General features: G+C 46.1%; 1 protein-coding gene across 1 annotated transcript; it reads right to left on the bottom strand.

Annotated features, from left to right (window-relative positions):
- Positions 1 to 5249: 5249 nt before the first annotated feature.
- Positions 5250 to 9113, bottom strand: LOC135318547 (WAP, Kazal, immunoglobulin, Kunitz and NTR domain-containing protein 2-like). Its single transcript, XM_064475978.1, has 4 exons — positions 8912 to 9113; positions 7992 to 8091; positions 7671 to 7909; positions 5250 to 6392 (listed from the first exon to the last, which is right to left on the bottom strand). Exons 1-4 carry the CDS (start codon positions 9111 to 9113, stop codon positions 6076 to 6078), a joined length of 858 nt encoding a protein of 285 aa, XP_064332048.1. The 3' UTR covers positions 5250 to 6075.
- Positions 9114 to 9665: the final 552 nt, after the last annotated feature.

Here is a 9665-nt window from a genome sequence, read left to right as displayed (position 1 = left end):
AATGTGAGTGCTGCTTATTAACCAGACGGAAATTCGGTTGCTCCTATACTATGAGGTAAGGAGGCCTTGTTGGAAACCCAGGGAATTCACTGGTCAGTGAAAAACTCTGGGAACTTTACAGAGGAAAGATCACCAAGGACCCATATTTCACAAGAATGAAGGTTTGGATCACCTCACCAGGTAACGCATCCCATCTAGCTGGTAGAAGGGAAAGGGAACACGGAAAGAATGGGGGAAGGAGGCAGCTGTGATTACCAACTTCAGCTTCACAACTAGTGGCAGGGATGATGTCTGTAACAGCTCTGTTTTATGTTCATTTTTCCCTTTTATCCTCTTTCCTCCCTTGAATATGAAGAACGCTGGTGATAGCAAATTTTTTTTTTTTGGCAGTGGGGAGGTAAGTAGATTTTGTTATTTAGTTTTAGAAGAGGTACTGAGGATTGAACCCAGGACCTTGTGCATGCTAAGCATGCACTCTGCCACTCAGCTATACCCTCCCCCTAGGCAAACATTTTAGATTTTAGGTGAGTGTGTGACCAAACTGACATCTCCCACAGTGGTTTTGTGACCCAGGGGATTCGTGTGACACCTGTGATGGGACTTTAACTTTTCACCTGGATGAAACCCAAGAGTGGATGTTGAGGAGTGAGAGGAGTGGATTTGGGTTTCTTTCTTTCCCCTTCCAGGTCCACTCTGCACTCTCTGTGCCCAGCTCCGTGCCTCAGAAGACTAAATGTATGGGCTGCATCATCAGGTTGTCTTGCTCACTGGCTTCTGATTGGAAACAGCCAATGGGACATGGGGGGGGGGGATTCAGAAGGAAGAAGGCGAGTAAGACTGGGATACTTATTCCCCCAGAACCCCGTTGTTATGTCCCCACAATCTTGGGGACTCCTCAACTTGGCTTCTTCTAAGAGGCCCCTTCCGCACAGATGACTGTTGTAGTAACCAGTCCTTCCCCCTTGCTCCTTCACATCAAAAAGTGTTTTATGATTCATTTTAATTCATTCAACGAATATTTATTGAGGATTTATTATATGTAAGGCACTAGCGAGGGAAAGACTCAATCATTTGTCCTTACAGAGTCTAATGTCTAGAAGGAAGCCAAGTCACAATTAAAAATATAGCTCCATACGGTGCTAAGGGCCATGACAAAGGGGCAGAGGATGCCTGATGAAGACTCAGGGTGAGAGGAATCCACATAATGTGGACCAGCCTATGTGAAATCTTTTGGAACAAGAAGAGCTCAGCACATTTGATAAATGGAAAGAAGACCAGCAAGGCTCTAGCTCAGCGACTGAAGGGGAGAGGAGGCTGACTTGCCAAGATTCAGCAATGAATGAGCTTTGGGTAGGGAGCTGGGGGGAGAGGAGGAGACTCTCCGGACATGAAAAATAAAGTACATTGAAGTGAAGCATACTTTCGTTATCTCCATGTCCTCTTTTCACCTTATCAGTGATCTTGAAACACCGAGTCAGTCCACACTCATTTTGCTTGATGAATTAATGTGCTAAAGTGGGTGGCAAGGGAAAAATCAATAGCAAAAGGGAGGGGAAATTGTGCACACATATAAATATGACGAATCACGCGTGACATGCTCTCTGCCAGACGGTACTTAACAGGAATGGCAGATTAAGAAGGGAGAGTCCTTAGAGTCAAAATTAATAGCAGAAAGTGGCAAGAATGTGCAGAAGTATAAATGGGATGAATTAGAAATGATGTGATCTACATTTAATAATATATCTCAGGAATGTGATATTAAATGAGGAGGGTATTCAACCAGTAGTTCCAAACTTATGTCAGAATTACCTTAGGATCTTTCTTCCTTTTAATTCAGTTTTTTGGGGAGACTCTTGAATTCTTCATGTACTAGTATTGGTGAGCCACTGCCTCGGGTGATTTAGCTAAAAAAAGAAAAATATATATTTTGACCTACTCAAAAGCAGACAATGTATTTAAAAGATACTGAGATGGGTACCCATCTACCTCACAGAGTCTGCTGAAGTTGTATTGTGTCTGAGAGGTCTCAGAACAGCTCAGAGAGCAGTCCTTGGTGATTTTGAAGTGTGTACCCCATTGATTAAGGGTGGAAACTCTACTCAACCAAAATCTGGTCATTTCTGGCTCTGGAGGTAGCTTTGAGGAGAGAAGAAGAAGAAGGGGGAAGACAAGGGGTCCTGGGTCCCATGACTCCATGAGTAACACCTGACGTTTCCACTCAAAGTGTCCTCTGGGTTCCAATAGGCAGATGAACGAGCAAACCATTGACAACAAAAAGACATGGCATCTTGCACTGAGGTCCTTGTAAGGCAGAGGGTTCCCTGTGCTGAGCCCCGAGAGCTCTGAGTACATTCCTGAGCACAGGAGGAGAGCAGGAGCTGTCCACAGCAAGGCACATTTGGCCATTTACAAGGACCTCTCCGGTCCGTGGGTCCCTAGGACAGAATGAGTCTGTTCCAGTCATTCATGTATGTCAGTCTCAATCAAGGTTTGAGAGGGACCAATGGGATGGACAAGCAAAAGTTGCTTATCAGATTTGGCAGGGTCCCTGAGCTGCCATATTTTCTCAAATTTAGAAGTACTCTTTGACATTATTAGTCCACCACCTTCATCCTGTCTATGGGAAACTGAGGTCCTGAGAGGAGCATCCTTTTACCTACTCTGTCCCTACCAGGTCATACATTTAACCAGGGTCTTGTATTTTGATCTCTTTATTCCCAGACAAGTGCTTCTCCCACAGGATGCAGACCAATGATGACTTGTTGGTAATTTGGTCTGGACCACAAAGATGCACGGGACTGAGGCAGGCTTCCCAGGACAACAGACTAACCCAGAGATGTGGAGGAAAAAGCAGTACCAATGTGGGAGACGCCACACACGGGGACCACTTGGCCAGATGGTCACATTGCAAAACTGCCAAATCAGCATTGTTTTGAGGGTCTTCAGCCCAACCCTGCCCTGATCCCCCTTCACTTTCAATGATTCTAACATTTTCTCCTGATCTCCTTCTACACCAGGAGCAGGCACCAATAGAACTGTTTTTAAGTCTTTGTTTTTTCCCCCACTGATGGATTGGCCCTTAAATATCATCTAATCCACAGAAACTGAAACTTTAAAATCAGTTAATAGTACTTGTTTAAGGTGCAGATTCCTGAGCTCTATTCCTAGAGATGGCAATTTCCTCGATCTGGAGGATCCACAATTTAGACAAGCCCCTCCCCACTGTAAGTGACCTTAATGTGAGTGTTTGCTAATGGTATTTTCAGAAATAGTCATCAGTTTAACCAGCCCTTTTTAAAGAGGGAGAAACTGAGAAATGAGTAGAGGTCTTACTCAACAGTAGGTAGATCCTAGGCTTTCTTTAGAACCTCTTGATTCAAGTCATACCAAACAATGAGTTTATTTGGAAGCAATGTCCAGGTTTTAGAGTGCTATGGGGACAAAGCCACCTGCTGTGGGGCTTCCTTCTGGAGCCTGGTGTCCTCTTGTCTTGCCCAGTTCCCCTCTGAGGGACCCTTTTCCTCCTTCCCCCAGACTTTTCTTTCCTCTCTTTCCTCTCTTGTCTTTCCTCTCCCTCTTTCCTCCCCTGCTTTCCTTCCACCCACTTCCTTCCCATCTATTCCAATTACCTATCTATTGCTGCGATAACTTTTCCCCAAGCTTAGCAGTTTTGAACAGCCATTTTATTTTTCTCACCATTTTGGGGGTGAGGAATTTGGGAAGGAATCAGCTCATTTTTCCTCTCTTGGGGTCCTTACATGGTTGCAGATGTCTGCTTGGGGCCACAGTCATCTGAAGGCTCTAATGTGTTGGCAGCTCATTCACATGGCTGGAAACTGACGCTGGTTCTCAGGCACGGCTTCTCTGGGTTTGTGGACCTAAGGACCTCCACTGGCCTCTCTAGCATGGTTGTCTCAGAGTAGTTGGTCCTCTCACATGGCAGTGCATGAGCGCTCCGTCCCATGAAATTGATGGAGCTCAAGCCTCAGGGTCCCTCACTTGAACAAGCCCCTTTAAAGACTCTGGGAGTGGCCCAAGTTATATGTTCATGTGATCAAACGATTCGTAGCATCTGTAAAAGTAATATATTCTAACCGTAATCAATCAGCCTGCCCTCCCTTTCCCCTCCGTCTTTTCCTCTCTTACACTTCTCCTGAATCAGGGGATGTTGGAATGGCTGCTAGCATTTTTGGCATCCAGCTAAAAGGAAATTGAAAGGGGGATCTGTTGAGTGTGGAGTTGGTGTGTTATATTTAGGTAGTTCTTAGTTACTTCTACATATCATAAGTTGCTGCCACCTGTCCTGATGTAAGAAGCTCTCTAAGCAATGTTCCACCACCCACTGGACCAGCTCTCTGACATATGACACTAAGGCATGGTTGTATTGTCATCCATGTACCTAACCCTAGAAGGATGTGGGTAGCAGAGGAGAGACTAGGTTTGAAATGTATGGAGTCAGAAAAATCATTCTGTGGAAATTTCTTCCAAATATCAAATACATAAATTTATAACTAGAAAATCAGTTCTCACGGAAGCCTATTCATTCTTTACTAGCAAGATAATTCAATATGTACAACTTTAAATGCATCATGCACTTTTTTTTTCTTTTTTTGATGAAATTGCACAAAAGAGAATTAAAATTCCTGCATTTTTTAGGACACAAAACTGTGGTGAAACTACAAATATTAAGTATGGCTGTGCACTCGGGCATATATTTTATGCATTCCCAACTATAATCAAAACCAAAATATCATCAATTTTTGATCTGCCATGTTAAACAAAAGACTGAATTATCTTCCTATAGAAATTGAGTTTTAGTGAATTGACGTCCTAAATGAAAATTAATTAACTAATAATTAATCTACATGGATGTTTTACAATTTGTAGTATTTGATAGCTTGTTAAGATTTTCAGTTGATGCAATTTCCTTTCTCATTTGAAATAATATTCAGTCTTTAATTTGCATTCATTTTTTAAAGAACTACCCCCACCCCACTTTATAAGCTTTAGACCATATGAAACCTGGATCTGACCCAGTTCCATTCTTAAGCATCTTAGGATAATTTGACCAGGACAACAGTGTTACCAGCATTCCCTGTTTGCAGGACTTTCAGACTCTTCTCTCCCTCTTTGCATGTCCCTGCAAGACCCAATGACTTCTTGTTCTCCAAAAATGGCACAGAGGGAGCAGATGTGAATTACTCAGCCTCAGAGATCTCAAACCTCACAGAGCACTTTATTAGGGAAAACTGGAGGCTTCCAAAGGATAAATGAGGGCCCTGAAAGTGGAAGAGACAGGGTCACACGCTGAGAAGGGGTCCAAGGGTGAAGGGCATTATGTCTGAAGGGATGCTGAGCAGGAGAAAAGGGAGGAAGCAAATGGTGCTGTTCTTTGGGGGGACGGCCAAGGTCTTGGCAGCTGAGATTTGGCCAATGGAAACCATATACAGCATCAGTCAGGCACACCTGGAGAGATCCCTGGATGATGAGCCAAACCCTGGAGGTTGTTCCAGCTCTCCTTATCCCAGCTAGCCAAATGACTCTGCAAGACAGCAGGATAGAAAATGATGTCCTGGTGAGATTCTTGGACCCTGCTCACCTTAGGGCCCAGAATTACACATAATGGAAAAAAGGAGATAGGATCATTTTTCTATCTTTTTAGGGAGAGGAAACAGAAGAAGAGTGCCTTCGGGGGCTCATAGAGTGATCATGTGTTCTGGTTTTTCCAGTAGACTCCCAGCTTATGCTTGTTGTCCCAGTGTAATAATTAATTGCATCTCCTTTCGCTCTTAAAAGCATCTTGCTTTGGTCAATAAAGCGTGTGGTTGTCCTGGCTATAGTCACCTTAAAAAAAGAAAAAGAGAACTGGTGATGAGGTTTGATGAGAGGTTAAGGCCTGGGGTGACTGGCTGATGCATGGTACGCCCCGGGCTGGTTCACTGGGCTTTATTCTGACTTGGTCTCAGATACTCCACCACTTCGGCTTCCTCCTCGAGTACCCCTTATTCATTTCCTACTTGCCCACATCCCTTTGGCTACTGCTCCCCTTCCCACCTTCCCTTTCCCGAAACATACTTACCCCTCTGTAAGGTGTATCCTTACCTCCTGATTGGACTGGTTCTGTCCATCCCAAGCCTGCTGAGTTTCTGGAATGGACCAGACAATACCCAGGCCTCCCAGGGCGGCCCAGGTAAGTGTGGGAGATTGGAGCCCCTGGGACTTACTTCTTTTGGGGCAGATGGCCTGGCAGACAGCTTGAGACTGGAAGTTGTTACTGTTCCCCTGGCAACCGCCATAGATGAACTGGGAGCAGACTTTATTTTGCGCATCATACCACCAGCGTGGAAGGTAGGCCAAGCAGCGGCCAGGCTCTTTTGGCAAAATGCATACGTCTGCAGGGAGATTGAGAAGCAGAGCTGTTTGGATGCCTGGCTCCCTAAAGAATATCCCAGGCATGTGCCAAGGCATGGAGAAGTGTGTAAGGGCATGATATTGTTAGAGTGTGTTGCAGAATTTATCCTAGCAGGTAAGTTGGCACTGAGTGGATGCTTTACAAATGTTTATAGTAAAAAAAAAAAAATCAAATGTATCCTGAACTTAAAGAAGCATTTACTGAGCAACGGTTTTGTGCATAATAGTATGAGGTGCCAACAGAGTTCTTTAGAACCTCATGGTCCGAAGCGTAACAACCATAGTGCTTATTAAAGCGTCAGGCACTGTTCTTAGCACTTGACATATAGTAACACATAATCTTATAAGGTAGGTCCTCTTATTGTCCTCATTTTGCAGCTGAGTAAACTGAGGCTCAGAGAGGCTAAGTAACTTCCCTAAGGCCACATGGATGGTAAGGGATTTGAATGTAGTCTGTTGTTTTTAAGATCGAGATCAGACCCCCTACTCCAGCTGGCAAGGCCCTGCCTTGCCAGAACCTTCTCTACCTACTCAGGCTTCATCTTCCTCATCTCTTACCACGCTCATGCTCCTCTCTGTTTTCTGGCCTTTCTAGCCTGAGCATGGTGTCTTCTCACACAGGGCCTTTGCACATGAGCAAGTAGAGCCCATCATGGGCATCAGGGCTACCAGTAAATGTTGAATGAATGAATGAATGAATAAATGAACAAATGAATCAATGAATAGTCCTTGATGATCTTCTTTAGAGCTCAATGATATGGGCAGAGAGGAAAGAGTGCAGGAGACCAAGGGTGGCTAGGGAAGATACCTGAGATTTATACAGACGAGAGGCATGGAAAAAAAGCCAGGAAAGACAAATCATATACCTGTCTTTTACAGCTGTTGTGTCACTGCCACCATGCTGGCATTTGACGAGACTTCAGTGGCTACTTGGCATCTGAGCAGATCACAGAAGAGTAGCCAAGAGACTATATGGCCTACTAACCTCATCTTTCTTACACTTGGGGAAACTAAGGCCCTTAAAGGAAAACCTATGTCACTCATGTCACATACATAAATAGAGGCAGAAAGGAAGTAAAACTTGTGTCTTTCAACACCCTCCCCAGCCCAGCACTGAGAGGGTTTGTGTCAAGTAGAAGATGCACCCAGACTCCTGGTCAGAGACCAGTCATCAGTGAACCCGGCGAGGGGCCCAACAATGCTGGTGCAGGTGGCCAGAAAATGAGGGAATCGGCTATTTCAGGGGATCTGAGAGTTACCTTGTTTGGGATTTAAACATTGCCTTGCACAGCCAAACCTGCAACACTTCATCTTCTCCGGGCACTCTCTGTTCTTCACACATTGGTTTCTTTCTTCAATCGCACATTTTACTCTGTTTTTGGGACACGCGCCTGAGGGAGGGAAAGATAAACTCTTCTGGGGCCTTGAAGGGGCTAAAGCCCTCCTTTCCCAGACCCAAGGCACCACTGCAGAGGTAAAGAAGCTTGCTTTCACTTCACTGTCCCCAGACAGTAGTGGCCTTTGGCAGGGGCTCAGGATTTACACAGTGGTCCCCCATCCCTAACCCCCTAACAACTCACCGTCTGATCCTTAAACCCACCACCCATAAGTTTCCAGGGAGAGAGATGCTTTCCTCCAGAATGATTCTGATCACTCGGTTTTCCTGTATTTGGTGGTTCCCTGGGTGGGGGCAGGGGGCTGTCACTCTCAATGATTGAGATCTCCATTTCTGGAGTCAGACGGCTGGGCTTTTGAATTCTGTGCGTCCCATGGGGTGGCAGGCACCGTCTCTGAACTTTGATTCCCTCCTTTGCCTATACGGTTGTTTTGGGGATTCACGTGACAAGTTAGTAAAGCCACTGTCAAGCTGCCTGGGACATAACAAGCATAATAACTAATCTTGACGCAGTGCTTTGGGAGCACTTGTCCTTTTCTTCTTAATCCTCATTACAACTCTGGGGGTAAGTCCTTTCAACACTCATATTTTATAAATGGAGGAATCTGAAGGTTTATAAACGGAGGTTATGGGAACTGGCCAGGCTCACACAGCTACTGGGGAGCAGAGCCGGATTTAGACCTGCAGCATGTGGCTCCCCTGCTGGCTGAGCACTCAGTTGATCTCAGCTGCTAATTATGGGGGGGGGGGGGGTCTTCACAGGCCAGCATCCCAGGAGACCTTCAAAGACCATTCTTTACCCTCTAGGCAAGGATCCCTGTGGGTGCAGGTGTAGTTGTGGGTGTGGGGAGTCCATGGGGGGCTGCAGTGGGAAGATTCGAAAGCTGATGAGGCGGTGCTAGGGCAAGTAGCCTTTCTTATGGGAAAAGCCCTTAAGTTGCCCAGTTCCCTCAATCTGTTTCATGAGCTCCAGGTCCAAGCCCTTCCAGGAAGAATTCCTCTCATAATGATGGCGGGGAGTCAGTTTCTTGCATTCACCAAGGGCATCTAACCAGGATGAAAGGCGCTGAAAGAACGGCTCTAAAGAGCTCCCCTCTCTCCCACCCAAGATCTCAGGCTGAGGTGGGGAAAAGCATTCCTTATCTGTAAAACTCTCTGTTTCTTCCTCCCAGACAAGCTCTGTTTCTCCACTGGGAGGACCACGTCCCCAGTACTTACTGTGAAACGCCTCAACCAGCCCAGGTTCCTGGACACCCTCCAGGAGGATGAAAGGTACCAGGATTGGTAAAAGTCCTGAGAACCCCATTTTAGGAGCGACTGGTCCGACTGGTGGCACCAAAACCAAGAACTCCTGCTTGCTCAGCAGCTCCTGCTTCTGAACTTTCTGCCCTGGCACAGCCTGACACTCCAGGAGCCACACATCACTGCGGACACTCCCTTTGCTGGGGAACGCCAAGTCCCCAAGGCCATCAGTGGGACTAGCTGGAACCTGCTGCACCACCCGTTTCGGGGAAGGGGCTTGAGTGGCAGCTCCTCATCCTCAGCTCACTGAGGCTCTCTGGCTTTCTGGTCAACCAGGGAGGAAGGCAAATCTCATCTGGGGTGTCTAGAGCCCCTTAGCAGAAGGGCACCCACAATTCCAGGGTCTTCCGTTTTCCAGGGGGAGTTTGGAGGCCAAGAGAATCCTAGCTCTCTTCTCTTTCCAGTCTTACCCTTCTCCTGACATATCTATTTTTCTGTCTGCTTAATTTTCTCACTCTTTTTCCCCCCTACTCTCTGCACCTTTCTTTTACTCTCCCTGACTTTTCGGTGGGTCTCCCTCTGTCAGGGTCTCTTTCTCCTTGCCCATCACCTTTCC

Source organism: Camelus dromedarius, chromosome 18 (genome assembly GCF_036321535.1).
Source record: "Camelus dromedarius isolate mCamDro1 chromosome 18, mCamDro1.pat, whole genome shotgun sequence".
NCBI classification, from domain to species: Eukaryota; Metazoa; Chordata; class Mammalia; order Artiodactyla; family Camelidae; genus Camelus; species Camelus dromedarius.
Note: the sequence above shows the minus strand (reverse complement) of the source record. Positions and strands in the feature narration are given on the sequence as shown.

Coding starts and splice junctions, on each gene's coding strand:
- LOC135318547 (XM_064475978.1), bottom strand. CDS start 9,113: ATGGGGTTCTCAGGACTTTTACCAATCCTGGTACCTTTCATCCTCCTG. Junction 8,092..8,911: donor ACCTCAGCCTGAGATCTTGG/GTGGGAGAGAGG, acceptor GCCCCCACCCAG/GGAACCACCAAATACAGGAA. Junction 6,393..7,670: donor ATGTTTAAATCCCAAACAAG/GTAACTCTCAGA, acceptor ATCTCCCTGCAG/ACGTATGCATTTTGCCAAAA.